Genomic DNA, 19,388 nt, shown 5'->3' with positions numbered 1-19,388 from the left:
CGCAGGAGGTGTAATATCTGCCCATTTACTTCCTCTCTCCTCACTATCCCAGGCCCCAAACACTCCTTTCAGGTGAAGCAGCGATTTACTTGTACATCTTTCAATGTAGTATACTGTATTAGGACCCCGGGCTTCCAGTTGCTTGCCATTTCAACACTCCCCCCTGCTCTCATGCTCACATCTCTGTCCTGGGATTGCTGCAGTGTTCCAGTGAACATCAACACAAGCTCGAAGAACAGCATCTCATTTACCGATTGGGCACACTACAGGCTGCCGGACTGAACATTGAGTTCAATAATTTCAGAGCATGACAGCCCCCCATTTTACTTTTATTTTTAGTTATTTTTTTCTTTTTCCTTTTTAAAATTTTTTTTGTGTTTATTTTATTTCATCTTAGTTTGTTCAGTTTGCCTACCCACTGTTTTTTTTTCTCCATGTTTGTACTTGCGGCTGTTCAATATTCAGTCCATTAACACCCTCTCTGCACTAATGCTTTGTCTTTCAACACACCATTAACATATTGTTTGCCTTTGCTCCATGACCTTCTGGTCAGCTATTCTGTGACCTTGTCCTATTTATACCTTCTCCTTTGTTATCTCTTGCCCCACCCCCACTTTACTTGCTTATAACCTTTTACAGTTCTAATATTTGCTAGTTCTGAAGAAAGGTCACTGACCTGAAACGTTAACTCTGCTTTTCTCTCTCTCCACAGATGCTGCCAGACCTGCTGAGTATTTCCAGCATTTCTTGTTTTTATTTACTATCTTTAACTGTTTTAGTTAACCATGGATGGCAGGTTCCACCCTTGGAATTGTTCTTTCTCTTTGAAATGTATTTATTCTGTGTATTCTGAAATATCCCCTGAAATGTCTGCCATTGCATCTCTATTGACCTACCCCTTAACCTGATTTGCCAGATCACTTTAGCTAGCTCTGCTTTCATGCCCTTATTTAAGTTTAAAATACTAGTCTTGGACCCACTCTTCTCTCCCTCAATATGGTTGAATTTTACATTCAGTTTATGATTGCTGCTACCTTAAGGCGCCTTAACTATGAGATCATTAATTAATCCTATCTCGTTGCACAATACCAGGTCTAGTATAGCCTCCTCTCTGGTTGGCTCCAGAACGTATTGCTCCAAGAAATTATCCCAAAAACATTCTATGTACTCATCATCTAGGCTACCTCTGCCCATCTGATTTTTCCAGTTGTAAGTTAAAATCCCCCATAATTCCTGCTGTACCTTTCTGACAAGCTGCCATTATTTCTTCCTTTATCTCCCATCCTACAGTGTGGTCAATGTTAATTGGCCTGTACACCACTCCCACAAGTGACTTTTTGCCTTTATGATTTCTCATCCCTAACCAAACTACTTCTACAACCTGGTCTCCTGAACTTAGGTCTTCCCTCTCTATTCCACTTATACCATAATTAATTAACAGAGCTACCCCATCACTTTTCCTAGCTTGCTGTCCTTCCCAAATGCCATGTACCCTTCAATATTCAGGTCCCAATCTATGTCGCCCTGCAGCCAGGTCAGATCATACTTATTTATTTCTATTTACGCTCTCAGTTTATCTGTTTTGTTTCGAATGCTACGTTCATTCAGATACAGAGCCTTTAGTTTTGTCCTTTGATTACTTTTTGTAACCTCTAGCCTTATATCTGTTGATTTACTCTTAGATTTGTACGCTCTCTGTCCCTTTCTGTCACAGTCTATCATTTCCCATATTCATACCTTTCACTCTTGCCTGTTCTCTACTCCTCGATTTACCATATCTTCCCAAATTTGATCCCTTGCCCCCATTATTCAGTTTACAACCCTCCACTTCCCTAGTTATGTGGCTCGCTAGAACACCGGCCCTAGCACGGTTCAGGTGTAGACCGCCCCAATGGTACAGCCGTCACTTTCTCCAGTAATGGTGCCAGTGCCCCACGAACCGGAACCCACTTCTACCACACCAGTCTTTGAGCCACGCATTAATTTCTCTAATATAAATACAAACAAGAAATGCTGGAAATACTCAGCAGGTCTGGCAGCATCTGTGCAGAGAGAAGCAGTTAACGTTTCAGGTCAGAGACCCTTCTTCAGAACTGAAATATTAGGAATGTAAAGGGTTTTAAGCAAGTAAAGTGGGGGTGGGGCAAGAGATAACAAAGGTGAAGGTGTTGATAGGACAGGATCAGAGAATAACTGACCAGAAGGTCATGGAACAAAGGTGAACGGTATGTTAATGGTGTGGTGAAAGACAAAGCGTTAGTACAGAGAGGGTGTGAATGACTGTAAAGCACACAGCACTCCAAGCACAAACACAAAAAAAAACATTTAAAAAAACAAAACAGTGGGTAAGCACAGTGGAAACAAACTAAACAAACTGAAAAACCTAAAATAAAATAACCAAATATAAAAGGAAAAAGAAAAACATAACGAAGCATAAAAAGGGGGACCCGTCATGCTCTGAAATTATTGAACTCAATGTTCAGTCCGGCAGGCTGTAGTGTGCCTAATCGAATTTCTCTAATCTTACTTGCCCTATGCCAACTTGCACATGGCTCAGGTAATAATCCAGAAATTATTACCTTTGAGGTTCTGCTTCTTAATTTGGCACCTAGTTCCTCATACTGACTATGCAGAACCTCCTTCCTTGTCCTGCCTATGTCGTTGGTACCTACATGGACGACAACTGAATCCTCCCCCTCCCCAGCCCTGAGCAGATGTCCCGAACCATGGCAACAGCTGTCTGGACTCTCGCTCTTTGCTGCAGAGAACAGTGTCAATCCCCCTAACTATATTGTTCCCCACTACCACTACATTCCTTTTTTCTCCCTCCACATGAATGGCTTCCTGTACCATGGTGCCATGATCAGGTTGCTCATCCACCCTGCAGCCCCCACTCTCATCCAAACAAGCTGAAAGAACCTCAAACCTGTTGGACAATCGCAAAGGCTGAGGCTCCTGCAATCCTGCCCTCTGGGTCACCTTACCTGCCTCAGCTGCAGCCACACTCTCCTGTCCCTGACCACTGACCAAATCAGAAGACCCGATGCTAACAGGTGTGACCACTTCCTGATACAAAATGTCCAGGTAACTTTCCCTCTCCCTGATATGTCGTAGTGTCTGCAGCTCGGACTCCAGGTCAATGACTCTGAGCCGAAGCTCTTTGAGCCACACTTACAACAAACGTGTTTGCCCTGGATCACACTGGCATCCAGGAGCTTCCACATGCTGCAGCCCTGACACATCACCTATCCTGCCATCCTTAATGTGTTTTAAATAAGTACTTAATTATTTTATTCAGTTATTTTATTTTCCTTTTTTTATATATTTTATTAAGCTTACTTCTAGTTTCTTTATTTTAAACATTAGGATTAGAATGGACCTTAATCACTTCCCAGATACTCACCAAACAGGTAGCTTCTTCCCAAACCAATCACCTACCTGTTTGATGCTATTTGATTTAAGTTAAATTAAAAGCTTACCTGTATACTCACCCCAGTGGCTCTCTGTTTCCCTGCTCTCTGCTGATTGTGACATCACTTTGCGATTTTTCCCTGCTCCGCTCCTTCTGCTCCCGCCGTGCTCCCCCCTCTCTCTGCTCCACTTCAAAGGTATTTCACTGGCAGTCAAGCACTTTGAGATGTTCTGAGGAAAGAACTATTATTTCGCTCTTGTCTCACAGCCAGAAGGCGGTGGGTTCAAGTCTCACTCCAGAGACAGAAGCACATAATCCAGGCTGACAGTCCAGTGCAGGACTGAGGGAGTGCTATACTGTTGGAAGTGCCGCCTTTTGGACAAGACGTTAAACCAAGGCCCCTTGTGCCTTCTCGGGTGGATGTTAAAGATCCCATAGCACTATTTCGAAGAAGAGCAGGGGAGTTCTCCTCATTATCCTGAGCCATTACTTATCCCTCAATAAATTTCATTAAAACAGATTATCTGGTCATTATTACAATGTTTGTGGGAGTTTGCTGTACATAAATTAGCTGGCTCACTTCCAACATTACAACAGTGGCTACACTTCACAAGTACTTAATTGGGTGTGAAGCATCATCACTCTGGAGACGCTGATGGATCAGCTATGTATCTGCGACCTTTGTTTTAATTTGAAATTTCTTTATTTGAGAATTTTTCCACCCCTCTCAATCAGCGGCCAACACCGGGCACCTTTCACTTCACACATTGCAAGGTTAGAATTTATCTTTATTTATCTTTTTACAGACAGTACACAGAATATAAAATATATCGCTTCTTTTGAAAGCTGCAAATGACATTCATTTCTTCCATGTCCCTGCTCTGCTTTCAAAGGTTCCAGTGCTCAGAATATGATGCAGATTTTAATCATTAAAAGGAAGAGAAACAAATCTTTGGAGACGTACCTTGGGGTGAGGGAGTGTAATAGGGAACATGTAAACACTTGAAATGCAGCTGCAACCTCTCATACAGCACAAAACAAGCTCAAATCAAATATTGCACCAGTAAAGGCATCGTAGCTTAGGTCCTTGAACATAACAGTTTTATAAAATATGCATATAGTGGCATAAACAGTGAAAATAAATCTTTAAGCATAAAAAGATATATATAATATAAATTCAGTGGCACCAAGAACACAACAAATAACACAATGACAACACCGTGAAAACAAAAAAACAAACAGAAAATAGCCATCACATGAGGAACAGGAACAGCGTGCAGGGTTGGATGCTGGGTACATTCGCTCCAGTCAGAATCTTGCAAAGAAAAACAACTGTCACAGAAAGAAAACAAGAGGCTGGCTCGGAGAGAGAATATCCCTGGAGAAATGGCCCGGGGATTCCTTCCCCCTCCCATGGGGAGTGTTGCTGCTGCCATTGCTGTGCGCCTCTTCACGAGCTATAGTTGATCTGGTAATACAGGGTTTTGTGTCTCCAGATGGAGTAGGAGTTGTCGAATTTGAGCAGGTAGACTCCCTGTCCTGGGTACTTGTGACTGCCGGACTGAACCTCCAAGTGACTGTCCTTTCGATACACGGGCAGGATCTCCTCCAGGTCAGACCGGCTGAAGTCTTTTCCCCTCTCGATGTCTCCATGGATTGGGGGTGCTGGGGAACAAGGCACAAGGATATTAATAGCATGAGAGGGAGGGACACACAAGAAACAGCAGGGCCTGAGGGAGATGATTTAGCAAAGGTGGATACGGAGGCGGAGGGTGGTACACAAGGGCATAAGCTATTCCTGGCTGGTCTTCCTGCAAGCTGGCACCTGATGCCATTGGAACAAAGCCGAAGCAGACCAGCTAAGTGAGGCTGGGAACTCCTGCTGGCAGACACCAAACAAACAGGGAGCCTCAGAATCAGAACGCTGTACGTTCAAGCCCCACTCCGAAGTCTTGTGCACAAAATCCAAGCGGACACTCCAGTGCAGTGCGGAGGGAGTGGCTCCCTATCGGAAGCACTGTGTTTCGGGTGAGAGATTAAACCGAGACCCCGTCTTCTCTCTGGAATTGGATGCTATGTTCCCTATAGAACAGTGACTACACTTCATTGGCTGTAAAGTGCTTTGGCAGATCCTGAAGTGGTGAAAAGTGCTATGGAAATGAGAGTCTTTGTTTTCACTACTTCTCTGTACGCTCAGAGGACACTGGCTACTCAAGGCCCCAGTGGTGCTGCAGCTAGGAGTGAACCAGTTGAACGGTATCAGGCACCTTCACCCCACCACTCCCGCAAGACCACCAGCCACCCCACACCCTTTGTCTGAAGAAGTGCTCGCTGGCATCACCCTTGAATGGCCTGGTTCTAATTTTAAGCTTGTGCTCCCTTGTTCTGGGCTCCACCCACCACAGGAAAATTGTTTCTCTCTATCCCATTAAATCCTTTAACCATGTTTAACACCTCAATTAGAGCAACCCTTAATCTTTTACATTCAAGCCTAGTCTATGAAACCGTCCACATAATTTAACCCTTTTAGCCCATATACCATTCTGGTGATCTGCACTGCACTCCCTCCTAAGCTAATATATCCTTCCTTGAGTGTGGTATCCGAGACTGAATGTAGTCTCCGGATGAGATCTAAGCAAAGCTCTGTACCATTGTAACATAACCTCCACCCCTTTGCATTAGCAACATAGGAATGGGAGGAGGCCATTTAGCCCCTCAAACCTGGTCCACGAGATTATGGCTGATCTTAGGATTCAACTCCACTTTCCCACCAGTTCGCCATACCACCTGATACTCCGAGAGACAAAAATGTGCCTCTCACAGCCTTAAGCATACTCAACGATGGAGCATCCACAACTCTGTGGTAGAGAATTTCAAAGATTCACAATCCCTCTGTTGATATGAATCTCCTTAATTTCTTCACTCTTTTTAGCCCCTAGGTTACTGTCTATTGGAACTTGTGTCTTCTACTGTGAAGACTGACAAAATAATTGTTCAATGCCTCTGCCATTTCCTCATTCCCCATGATAATTTCTCCTGTTTCTTTAACTACGCTTTAGCTACTCTTCCTTTTTATATACCTATAAAAGCTCTTACAATCTGTTTTTATATTACTGGCTAGTTTACTCTCATGCTATTTTTTTTCCTTTTTTAATCAACATTTTGGTGGCCCTTTGCTAGTTTCTAAAACACTCCCAATCCTCAGACTTGATACTCTTTTTTGCAACATTATAAGCCTTTTCTTTTAATACTACCCTTAAATTCCTGACTGAGCCTCGAATGGGTTTTTCTGGCTGAGTTTTTGTTTTTCAAAAGGAATGTATTTTTGCTGAACATTTTGAATCGTTTCTTTAAAGGTGTCCCACTTTATTTACGTCCATAACTTTTCGTCTATTTACCCAATTTATCTTAACCAGTTCTCCCCTCATGCCTATGTAATTGGTGTTTTTTATATTTAAGATTCCTGTTTGTGATTGCAGCATGTCACTTTCAAACTCAACATGGAATTCAATGGTACTATGATTACTTTTCCCAGTGGATCTTTTACTATGACATTGCTAATTAACGCTGCTTCATTACTAGATCTAAAATAGCTTTATTCCTAGTTGGCTCCACAACGTATTGCTCCAAGAAACTGTCCCTAAAACATTCTACAATCTTCTAGACCACTCCTGCCAATTTCATTGTCCCAGTCTATATGAAGATTAAAGTCCCCCACAATTATTACATTGCCTTTGTTACAAGCTCCAATAATTTCTTGCTTAATGCTGTATCCAACAGATCTGGGTGTCCTAGTGCATGAATCACAAAAGGTTAGTATGCAGGTACAGCACGTAATTAGGAAAGCTAATAGAATGTTTTCGTTTATCGCAAGGGGAATTGAATACAAAAGTAGGGAGCTTATGCTTCAGCTATACTGGCCATTGATGAGACCACATCTGGTGTACTGTGTACAGTACTGGTCTCCCTATTTACACAACGATGTAAATGCATTGGAGGCAGTACAGAGAAGGTTTACTAGACTAATACCTGGAATGGGCGGGCTGTCTTACGAGGAAAGATTGGACAGGCTACGCTTGTATTTTAGAAGAGTAAGAGGCGACTTGATTGAAACATACAAGATCCTGAGGGGTCTTGACAGGGTGGATGTGAAAAGGATGTTTCCCCTTGTGGGAGAATCTCAAACTAGGAGGTCACTGTTTAAAAATAAGGGTCACCCATTTAAGACAGAGATGAGGAGAAATTTTCTCTCTCAGAGGGTCGTGAGTCTTTGGAATTCTCTTCCTCAACAGGCGGTGGAAGCACAGTCTTTGAATATTTTTAAGGCAGAGGTAGATAGATTCCTGATAAGCAAGGGGGCGGAAAGTTAATTGGGTGTAGGTGGAAATGTGGAGTGATCAGTTCAGCCATTAACTTATTGAATGGCGGAGCAGGCGCGAAGGGCCGATGGCCTACTGCTCTGAATTCGTCTGTTCGCATTCCCACCAGTGCTTTCTGATTCTTGCTATTCCTTTTTCCACCTGTACTGACTCTACTTCATGATTTTCTGAGGCCAGATCCTTTCTCACTAATACCATTATGTCATCCATTACCATCAGTGCTACCCCTCCTCCTTTGCTATCCTGTCTGTCTTTCCGAAATATTCCAGTGTACACAATATTTATTTCCCAACCTTGATTACCGTGTAACCATGACTCTGTAATGGCGATTAGATCTAAATCATGCATCTCCATTTGTGCAACTGGTTCATCTATCTTATTGCAGATGCTTCGTGTATAGGAACATTGGAGTAGGAGTAGGCCATTCAGCCCATCGAGCCTGCTCCACCATTCAATATGATCATGGTTGATCATCCACTTCAATGCCTTTTTCACACACCATCCTCATATCCCTTTATGACATTCAGATGTATAACCTTTAATTTAATTTTTGTGCTTCTATTCCCTTCAATGACCTTATTTGCTGATGTACAATTTCTGTTAAACTCTCTGTCCCTTCCTGTCCCATTCTGCTTGTCTTCACCCACAATGCTATACTGTTCCGATGTCTTGGCCTTTCTCTTTGGATTTCTAAATCTCCCCTCTCCCAAACTCTCCCCCCACTCTGTTAGTTCACAACCTCTAGTTTTATCTGCTGGCTCACTCTCGAGTTTGTACACACTGTCCGGTCATGCCGCACCCTGATTATCATTATCCTTATTGCTATCTTGCTCTCCTGCTTTCTCGTCTCTCTTTAAATTATCACATCTTCCCTCACCAATTAGTTTAAAGCCCTCTCTACGACCCTAGTTATACAATTCACCAGAACACTGGTCCCAGCATGGTTCAGGTGCAGACCGTCCCAATGGTACAGCTCCCATTTTCCCCAGTACTGGTGCCAATGCCCTATGAATTGAAACCTATTTCTCTCATACCAATCTTTGAGCCACACATTTAACTGTCTAATCTTATTTACCTTTGAGGTTCTGCTTTTTAATTTAGCCCCTAGCTGTTCATACTCCCTATGCAGAACCTCTTTCCTTGTCCTATCTAGGTCATTAGTACCCACGTGGACTACAACAACTGAATCCTTCCCCTCCCACAGTGAGTTCCTCTCCAGCCCGAGCAGATATCCTGAAACCTGGCAACACAGCCTTCTGGACTCTCACTCTTGACTACAGAGAACAGTTTCTATCCCCCTGACTATACTGTCCTCTATTACCACTACATTCCTATTTACTCCCCTCATTTGAATGGCTTCCTGTACCATGGTGCTGTGGTCAGTTTGCTCAACCACCCTGCAGCCCTCACTCTCATCCATACAAGCTGAAACAACCTCAAAGCTGCTCGACAATTGCAAGGTCTGAGCCTCCTCCACTTCTGCTTTCTCAATCCCCTTACCTGTCTCACTCGCAGTCACACCCTCCTGTCCCTGACCACTGACTAAATCAGAAGACCCTATCCTATGGGGTGTGACTGCCTTCTGGAACGAAGTGTCCAGGTAACATCCCCCCCTCCCTGAGGCATCACAATGTTTGTCGCTTGGCCTCCAGCTCACTGACACTGAGCCGAAGCTCCTCGAGCCGCAGACTCTTACTGCAGACGTGTTTGCCTTGGATCACACTGGTGTCCACAAGCTCCCACATACTCAGCTGCAACACATCACCTGCCCTGCCATCCTGATTGTGTTTTAAATAATTCATTACTTAATTAATACAAAATATTCACCAGCCAATCTATTAAGCTTTACTATTAGTAAATAAAACCTTACAATTAGTAAGGTTTTTAATATCTTGAAAACTTTGAAAAAACACTTAACCTTCTAAATTCTAGTGAATACCACCCTAGTTTGTTGAATCTCTCCTTGTAATTTAACCCTTGGGGTCCAGGTATCATTCTGGTAAATCTACACTGCACTCCCTCCAAGGCCAATATATCCTTTCTAAGGAATGGTGCCCAGAACTGCTCCCAGTAACTCCAAGTGGGGTCTAACCAGGGCTTTGTATAGCTGAAACATGACTTCTACCCCCTTGTATTCTATTCCTCTAGATATAAAGGCCAGTGTTCCATTAATCTTTTGGATTATTTTCTGCCCCTGGACAACCCCCACCCCAATCAAAAATCTTTTTGGACCTCCACTGGTTCTAGCTTTTCACCATTTAGAAAGAGTGCTGTTCCATCCTTTTTAGGTTCAAAGTGGATGGCCTCACATTTGCCTACATTAAAATCCATTTGCCAGTTTCATCCTTTCACTTAATCTATCAATATCTGTTTGTAATATTAGCTTCCGTCTACACTGCTAGCAATACTGCCTATCTTTGTGTTATCAGTAAATTGGATTTGTGGCTTCTACCACAACATCTAAGTCATTAATGAATGCAAGGAATAATTGAGGTCCACCTCAGATCCTTGCAGGACACCACTAGTCACGATCTGTCAATTAGCGTACCAGCCCATTATCCCTACTCTGTGTCCTGCCGCTCAGCTAATTTCCTAACTCCCATTAACCTAGAGAGAGTCAGGAGAGACAGCGGACCTGCGTGGAGACAACCACCTCTACATGTCAGAGTTTTTTTAAAAAACTGTGGCATCACAGGAAAGTGGTGAGTTGATTGGCTGGCGAGTATTTGCTGCTTTGGGATTTTGGTGAGTGAGGGAATCTTAAGGGTCAATCTCTTTCTAACAATCTAGTCTTGTCTGCATTTAGCATTTAACTGAAATTTACTGTTTAAGTTAAGTTTAAGTTCCTTCCAGCCTTCAGCAGAGATAAACAAGCTCTTTACTGGACAAACCTGTAATTAGTTAATTAGGTAGCTAATTTAATCTGGTTTCTGTAGCTGCAGGTATAGGGGAAGAAGACGATTGGTGAGTAACTGGTAAGTTATTCTACTTATAATAAATAGTCTGTCAAGTTAAGGTATGGCAGGGCAACTCGACCAAGTGGAATTTGCATCCTGTGGCATGTGGGAAGTCATGGATGCACCATGTGTCCTAGACAAACATCTGTAGGAAGTGTCACCAGCTGCAGAAGCTTGAGCTTGCGTTTCGGAACTCCAGCGGCACCTAAAGTCACTGTGGTGCATCCACGAGGCAGAAGACTACGTGGACAGCACGTTTATGGAGGTGGTCACACCGCAGTTAACAGCTTGCGGGCAGATAGGGAATCTATCAGGCAGTCTAAGATAACCAGGCAGGTAGTGCAGGAGTCACAGAATCACAGAATAATAGCGCAGAAGAGGACCTTAGGCCCATCGGGTCTGCACCGATGCATTAAAGACACCTGACCTGTCCACCTAATCCCATTTGCCAGCACTTGGCACATCATAACATTCAGGGCTATGGGCCAAGTGCTCGTCCAGGTACTTTTAAAGGATGTGAGGCAACCCGCCTCTACCACCCTTCCGGGCAGGGCATTCCAGACCGTCACCACCCTCTGGGTAAAAAAGTTCTTTCTCAAATCCCCCTTAAACCTCCCGCCCCTCACCTTAAATTTGTGACCCCTCGTAACTGACCCTTCAACTAAGGGGAACAGCCGCTCCCTATCCACCCTGTCCATGCCCCTCATAATCTTGTACACCTCGATCAGGTCATCCCTCAGTCTTCTCTGCTCCAGCGAAAACAACCCAATCCTATCCAACCTCTCTTCATAGCTTAAATGTTCCATCCCAGGCAACATCCTGGTGAAGTCCCCTTGCTTGCTAACCGATTTTCCATTTTGGATACTGGTGAGGGTGATAGTTCCTCAGAGGAGTGCAGCCAGAGCCAGGTCCATAGCACCAATGGGTGGCTCAGCTGCACAGGAGGGGAGGAAGAGTAGAAGAGCAATAGCGATAGGGAATTCATTAGTTAGAGGAACAGATACGCGTTTCTGTGGCAGTAGATGCGACTCCAGGATGGCGTGCTGCCTCCCTGGTGCCAGGGTCAAGGAGCAGCTGCAAGACATTCTTCTGGGGGAGGGTGAACAGCCAGAGGTCGTGGTCCACATTGGTACCAACGATATAGGTAGAAAGAGGGATGAGGTCCTGAAAGCAGATTTTAGGGAAGTAGGAAAGAGAAAAAGCAGGACCTCAAGAGCAGTAATCCCAGGATTACTCCCAATGTAAGCATAGGAATAGGAAGATTGAGCGATTGAACACGTGGCTGGAGAATTAGTGTAGGAGGGAGGACATCAGATTTCTGAGGCATTGGGACAGTACTGGGGCAGGTGGGACCTGTACAAGATGGACGGGCTACATCTCAACAGGACCGGAACTAATCTCTCCTAGCAGGGAGATTTGCCAGTGCTGTTGGGAGAGTTTAAACTCGATTGGCAGGGGAATGGGAACCTGAGAGGGAGCTCAGATTGGAGGGAAGCAAAACTGGTAACAGAAATTAGAAAAGTAGTAAGCGAAATAAGACAGACAAAGCAAACGCAAGCATCAAATAGGATCAGAATGCTGATAATGTTAAAAAGACAAGGTTAAGAGCGCTCCAACTGAATGCACGCAGCATTCGCAACAAGATCGATGATTTGAAGGTGCAAATAGAGATAAATGGGTATGATTTAATTGCCATTACACAGATGTGGTTACAGGGTGACCAAGACTGGGAATTGAAGATTCAAGGATATTTGTCATTTAGGAAGGATAGACAAAAAGGAAACAGAGGTGGTGTAGCGCTCTTAATAAGAGACAAGATCAGTACATTAGTGATGGAAGATCAAAATGCAGAATCAGTTTGGGTGGAGCTAAGAAACAGCAAGGGGCAGCAAACATTGGAGAGTATTTTTTAAATAGGCCACCAAACTGTAGAGGTAATGTTGGGCACGGTATAAATCAGGAAGTTAGAGGTGTATGTAACATACAGTAATAATGAGTGTCTTCAATGTACATATAGACTGGGTAAACCTAAGCAGCAATAATGTTGTGGAGGATGAATTTCTGGAGTGTATATGAGATGTGTTTCTGGAGCAGTATGTTGAAGAAGCAACTAGGGATCGGGCTATTTTAGATTTAGTATTATATAATGAGAAAGGGCTAATTAATAACATTGCTATAAAGGAGCCTTTGGGAAATAGTGACCATGTGATAACAGAATTTCACATTAAGTTTGAAAGAGATATAGTTCATTCTGAAGCTCGGGTCTAAAATCTGAACAAAGAAAACAATGGAGGCATGACTTTGGTGGATTGGGAAATACACTAAAAGATTTAAAAGTAGACAGGCAATGGCTAGTATTTAAAGAAGTATTGCATGGTCTACAACAAATACATTCTCTATACATCCTCTAAGACATAAAAACCCAACAGGAAAGATGAATCAACCGTGGCTAACAAAAATTAAAAACTGAATTAGATCAAAGGAAGTGGCTTATACCGTTGCCAGAAAAAGTGGTAAACCCGAGGATTGGGAGCAATTTAGAATCCAGCAAAGGATGACCAAGAAACTGATAAAGAAAGGGAAAAGAGAATATGATTGCAACTAATGAGAAACATAAAAGCAGACTGTAAAAACTGTGAAAAAGGAAAAGATTAGCATGGCAAATGTGGGTCCATTGCAGGCAGAGACAAGAGAATTTATAAATGAAAATAGGGAAATGGCGGAGAAGCTGAACAATTACTTTGTGCCTGTCTTCACAGAGGAAGATATAGAAAATCTCCCAGAAATATTCAGGAACCAAGAGACTTGTGAAAATGAGGAACTGAAAGAAATTAGCATTAATAAAGAGGTAGTACTTGAAAAATTAACTGGATTGAAAGTTGATAAATCCCTGGACCAGATGAGCTATATCCCAGAGTATTGAAGGAGGTGGCTATAGAGATAGTGGATGCATTGGTGGTTATCTTTCAAAATTCTATAGATTCTGGAAAGGTTCCTGCAGACTGGAAAGTGGCAATTGTAACCCCACTATTTAATAAAGGAGGGAGAGAGAAAACGGGGAACTACAGACCTATTAGTTTGATGTCAGTAGTAGGGAAAATGTTAGAATCTATTATAAAGGATGTGATAACTAGATACTTAGAAAATATGATTGGACAGAGTCAACATGGATTTATGAAAGGGAAATCATGTTTGATAAACCTGTTGGCAATTTTTTTTTAGGATGTGACTTGGAGCATAAAGGAGAACCAGTGGATATAGTATATTTGGATTTTCGGAAGGTTTTTGATAAGGTCCCATACTAAGATTAGTAAACAAAATTGGAGCACATACTGGTTTGGATTGAGAATTGGTTAACAGACAGAAAGCACAGAATAGAAATAAACAGGTCATTCTTAGGATGCCAGGCTGTTACTGGTGGGGTACTGCAAGGATCAGTGCTTGGGCCACAGCTGTTCAGTCTATATAAATGATTTGGATGTGGGGACCAAATGTAATATTTGCAAATTTGCTGATGACAAAAAACTAGGTGGGAATGCAAGTTGTGAGGAGGATACAGGAGGCTTCAAGGGGATTTGGACAGGCTAAGTGAATGGGCAAGAACACAACAGATGGAATATAATGTGAATAAGTGTGAAGTGATCCATTTTGGTAGAAAAAAAACAGAAAGACAGTATTTCTTAAATGGTGACAGGTTGAGAAGTGTTAATGTCCAAAGGGACCTGGGTGTCCTTGTTCACTAATAACTAAAAGCTAGCATGCAGGTGCAACAAGTAATTAGGAAGGCAAATGGTATATGTACATATGTTGGCCTTCATTGCAAGGGGATTTGTGCACAGGAGTAAAGATGTCTTGCTTCAATTGTATAGAGCCTTGTTGAGACTGCACCTGGAGTATTGTGTACAGTTTTGGTCTCCTCATCTAAGGAAGGATAAACTTGCCATACAGGGAGTGCAACGGAGGTTCATCAGACTAATCCCGAGGATGGCGGGATTGTCTTATGAGGAGAGATTGTGGAATTTGGTCGTGTATTCTCTAGCGTTTCGAAGAATGAGAGGTGATCTCACTGAAACTTACAAAATTCTTACAGGGTATGACAGGATAGAGGTAGATAGGATGAATCCCCTGGCTGGCGAGTCTAGAACCAGGGGACACAGTCTCAGAATAAGGGGTAGGCCATTTAAGACCGAGATGAGGAGGAATTTCTTTACTCAGAGGGTGGTAGATCTTTGGAATTCTCGACCCAAGAGCTGTGGGAGCTCAATCATTGAGCATGTTCCAGACAGAAATCAACAGATATCTGGATACCACTGGCATCAAGGGATGAGGTAGATGACCAGCCATGATCTAACTGTATAGTGGAGCAGGCTTGATGGGCTGAATGGCCTATTCCTGCTCCTATTTTCCTTCTGGAGGTCTATATAAGTCACGTCCAGAGACATTCCCCTGTCCATTACTTTAGTCACCTCTTCAAAAAAATTTAAGTCAGGCTCATTAGGTATGACCTCCCCTTTACAAATCCATGCTGACCCTCTCTGATCAGCTGAAAGTTTTCAAAGTGTTCAGTCACCCTATCCTTAATTATACACTCTCGTAGTTTTCTGACAACAGATGTTAGGCTAACTGGTCTATAATCCCCTGGTTTCCCTCACTCACATTTGTTAAATTGAGGAGTGACAATGTAAATTTCTAAACTAAAGGAACTGTTCCTACGTCAAGGGAACCTTGGAAGATTATAGTTAGGGCATCTACAATGTTCCCACTGTCATGAAGACTCCCACCTGCCAAGAATGAGGCATATTAATTTTGTCACATGAACATTAATTTTAAACCGTTGCTGGATTGAAGAGATGACTTGTTTAAACAGACCAACAGTGGCTGGAAAAACATTTGCATACTAAGAGACAGCTTGGACAGACAATGGACACTGGTCACTGATTCAATTAACAGAGATTGGTCTGGGCAATGGTGATCCACATTAGAGATACAGCACTGAAACAGGCCCTTCGGCCCACCGAGTCTGTGCCGAGCATCAACCACCCATTTATACTAATCCTACACTAATCCCATATTCCTACCAAACATCCCCACCTGTCCCTATATTTCCCTACCACCTACCTATACTAGTGACAATTTATAATGGCCAATTTACCTATCAACCTGCAAGTCTTTTGGCTTGAGGGAGGAAACCGGAGCACCCAGAGAAAACCCACGCAGACACAGGGAGAATTTGCAAACTCCACACAGGCAGTACCCGGAATCGAACCCGGGTCCCTGGAGCTGTGAGGCTGCGGTGCTAACCACTGCGCCGCCCTCGGTATAAGAGACAGCACTACCCCCCCTCACCCCGAGCCCCAACCAAGAGCTTTGGAATCCACAAACACAGGAGTTTGTTAAAAAAGCAAGTCACATGACTAACCTGCTGGCCCAGGTCTGGTTTTGAACTGCTCACAGGACAGCTTGGGTCAGACTGCAGATTGCAACTGAACTTGGAACAAGAGCCTCTCTCCTATCTGGCTCTCTCTCACTCACTAATCTCTGGATCCAATGAAGTCACTTAAACCTCAAGACAGACAAGACTCCTACATTGAAACAAGTTTTAAAGCATGCACTGGGCCCCAACGAAATGGCAAGACTTACCGGCAACTAAAAGATTCTACATCACACTCGAATGACCATAAATAGAAACCCAGCTACTGCCTCAAACTTTTCCCCATTATTCCTTCCACTTTTTCTGTCTCTATCTGCATGCGTTTATCGTGAATGCATGCTAGCATGGTCACGTCACGTATTCGTAGTCATTAACCGAATTAGAGTTTAAGATTAATAAACTCCCATCTTTCTTGTTTAAATCTAAGAAAACCTGTCTGATTGATTTCTTTGCCTTGCAATTGGAAAGCAATGAACAAGGATTCACTGAGGGGAAGCTAAAAACAGTGTTTTTAAAAATTAAACCCTGTTACCGTTAAACCAGGCAAAGGCAGAGACGGAATGCCCCAGACCCCTTTCTCACCTGGTCGTAACACCACCTGTTTCCTTTAAAACTCTGGGATGGAAACCATCTGGTCCTGGGGACTGTCACTCTTAAGTGCCACTATTTTCTTCATTGCTGTTATCTTGCTTACGTTAATTTTATTGAGTTTCTGTCCCTGAATCAATATTAGTTTCCTTGGAATGTCCGGCATGCTGACCTCTTCCTCTACTGTAATTGTTCAGCATATCCACTCTTCCTTATTTTCACTGACATCACATCATCATTTTTCAAAGGGCTCACATTGCTCCTGACAACTCTCTTTCTTGAAGTATTAGAGATAAAGGTCAACGTTCCATTAATCTGTTAAATTATTTTTTTGTACCTGTGCACTAGCTTTTATGGTATTTGTACCTGGACCCCTATATCTCTCTGTTCCTCCACAGTTCCTAGCTTCTCGCCATTTAGAAAATACTCTGATTTATCCTTCTTAGGCCTCACACTTCCCACATTGAACTCTATTTGCCAGAGTTTTTCCCACTCAATCGATCATTGTCCTTTGAGATAAAGATTAAAATCTGAAACCCAAAGTGGCCTCAAAACTGTTACTTTAGACCCCGAACACCTTGATTTAATTTTTCTTTTCAATATTGTGTCTTTCTACTCTAAATGATGTGGCTCTTTTTAAAAACTTAATGGGGAGATTTGTTATTTGACAAGACGATAACAATGTATCAAACTCATTGGAAACTTACAACACATACATAAAGTTATTGAATATTCATGGGGCTATGCAGGGTAACCCTGAGAGTCTCTGATTTACAATGTTTATCGGTTGAGAGAGGAGAAATAAAAATAAGCAGCAAATTCTGAAAATCTGAAATAAAAACAGAAAATGCTGGAAACACAGGGCAAGTCTGTCAGCATTTATCCTAGTCAAATTAAACACAGCTGAAAGAGTCCTTTAGGCAGAGCCTGCGGCAGGGAGTCCTGGTGAGACATCAACTAGATCTCAGTTAAACATTTACAAAGCCCGTTACCTTCTGTGTCTTCCTCCTCCTCTTCATCGCTCGACTCACTGACCAGCATTGTAATCTCTGTGTTGTTCACGGGCCCCCACTCAAAGTACACCCCAAAGCCAATGTCGTAGGTGTCCGTGGCAAAGTCCCAGCAGACGCAGGTGCCCTTGGGGTGGGTGGGAACCCGCACGGTCACCACGTTTCCCCGGTTCACCTTCAGCACTCCCGCCTTTTCTCTACGCATCTTCTCTTTGAACTCAGTCATCTCCACGGACATCCAGGTGGAAGCAGCATCGATTACGGGAACAACTGCAAGGCAAACAGGAATGATAGAGCTAATCGCACTTCAAGAGGAGATAGTCTGCCAGCTAGTCCACAAACCTGCACTGACAATTCTCAAACTCCTTTAGATCCCAGTCTAATGCTTTACAACAGCCAGACAGAGACAGCTGCATGTCCTTGTACAGAACTGGCCAGAATTTTTTTTATATTTGTTCTTGGGATAGGAGTGTCAATGGTGGCATTTATTGCCCATCCCGAATCGTCCTCGAGAAGATGGTGGTGACCTGTCCTCTTGAATACAACCGAGTGGTTTCCTAGGCTATTTCAGAGGGCAGTTAAGATTAAACCACATTGCTTTGGGTCTGGAGTCATCACGTAGGCCAGACCGAGTAAGGACGGTAGATTTTATTCCCTGAAGGACATTAGTGAACAAGATGGCTTTTTAGAACAATCCAATTTACCAGTAATGGGGTCATTACTGAGAGGATCTTTTATTCCAGATTTATTTAATTAATTCAATTTAAATTCCCCAGCCACTGTGGTGGGATTTGTACTCCTGTCTCTGGATCATTAGCTCTGCATTACTAGTCCAGTAATATAAACACTGTGCTATCAGAGCCCAATCACAGCAACAAGCAATGCCCAATACACAGGGAGTTCAATCAGGATAGACTTAGGAAAGGAACAACGGGTGAATTGAGTCAACAGCAACATAATGGGTCAGTCCCTGAGGAATGGGAAGCTTTCCTATTTTAAGGATCTGTCAGCATAAAACACTCTCAGATCAGACACAGTATAGGTTAGACACAGAGTAAAGCTCTCTATACACTGTGCCATCAAACACTCCCAAGGCAGATACAGCACAGTTTAGATACAGAAAGCTCCCTCTTCCCTGTCCGATTATTACTACACTCACCTCTCCCAGGACCTTCTGATGGATCAGGTGGTAGCTTTTCTGGGCCTCCATGGTCAGACTGAATTATCACAGAATCACTGCTGACTTTGCGAACCCGGTACGCAGCAACTGTCACTGCAGCCGCCTTGCGTGGTTTGCGGTTCTTAACATCCTGAAGGACAAAGAGAAAAGATCCATTGAAGATGCATGTAACCACGAGTGCAGCACCTTTACAAGCCAACTCAGCAACACCTAGGAATCAGCCCACTTCACAAAATCTTCTCCAGGGGCTGGAAAGTTATAGAAGTCACAATAATCCACCTTCTGGTGCAGGACCTAAAAATAAGTCATGAGGAGAATTTAAGATAAGTAAAAATGGAGAAAATAATGGGACCCAAGAGAGACAAATCCCCAAAACCTAATGGCTTTCGCCCCCATTAAATCACACGATGAAATTGCTGATGTGTTGGTCA

General features: G+C 43.1%; 1 protein-coding gene across 1 annotated transcript in view; it reads right to left on the bottom strand.

The window, feature by feature from the left end:
- Positions 1-4,179: 4,179 nt before the first annotated feature.
- The window catches only part of tmed8 (transmembrane p24 trafficking protein 8), a 37,680-nt gene continuing 22,471 nt past the window's right edge, over positions 4,180-19,388 (bottom strand). The window contains exons 4-6 of the mRNA XM_068038478.1: positions 18,937-19,087; positions 17,760-18,047; positions 4,180-5,077 (exon numbers count right to left, since the gene is read on the bottom strand). Coding sequence (XP_067894579.1) covers positions 4,863-5,077; positions 17,760-18,047; positions 18,937-19,087 — 654 coding nt within the window. The 3' untranslated portion in view covers positions 4,180-4,862. The remainder of the gene's footprint in view (positions 5,078-17,759; positions 18,048-18,936; positions 19,088-19,388) is intronic.

This window comes from Heterodontus francisci, chromosome 9 (genome assembly GCF_036365525.1).
Source record: "Heterodontus francisci isolate sHetFra1 chromosome 9, sHetFra1.hap1, whole genome shotgun sequence".
Lineage (NCBI taxonomy): Eukaryota > Metazoa > Chordata > Chondrichthyes > Heterodontiformes > Heterodontidae > Heterodontus > Heterodontus francisci.
The sequence above is the reverse complement of the archived record's forward strand: the minus strand, read 5'-3'. Positions and strand labels throughout refer to the sequence as shown.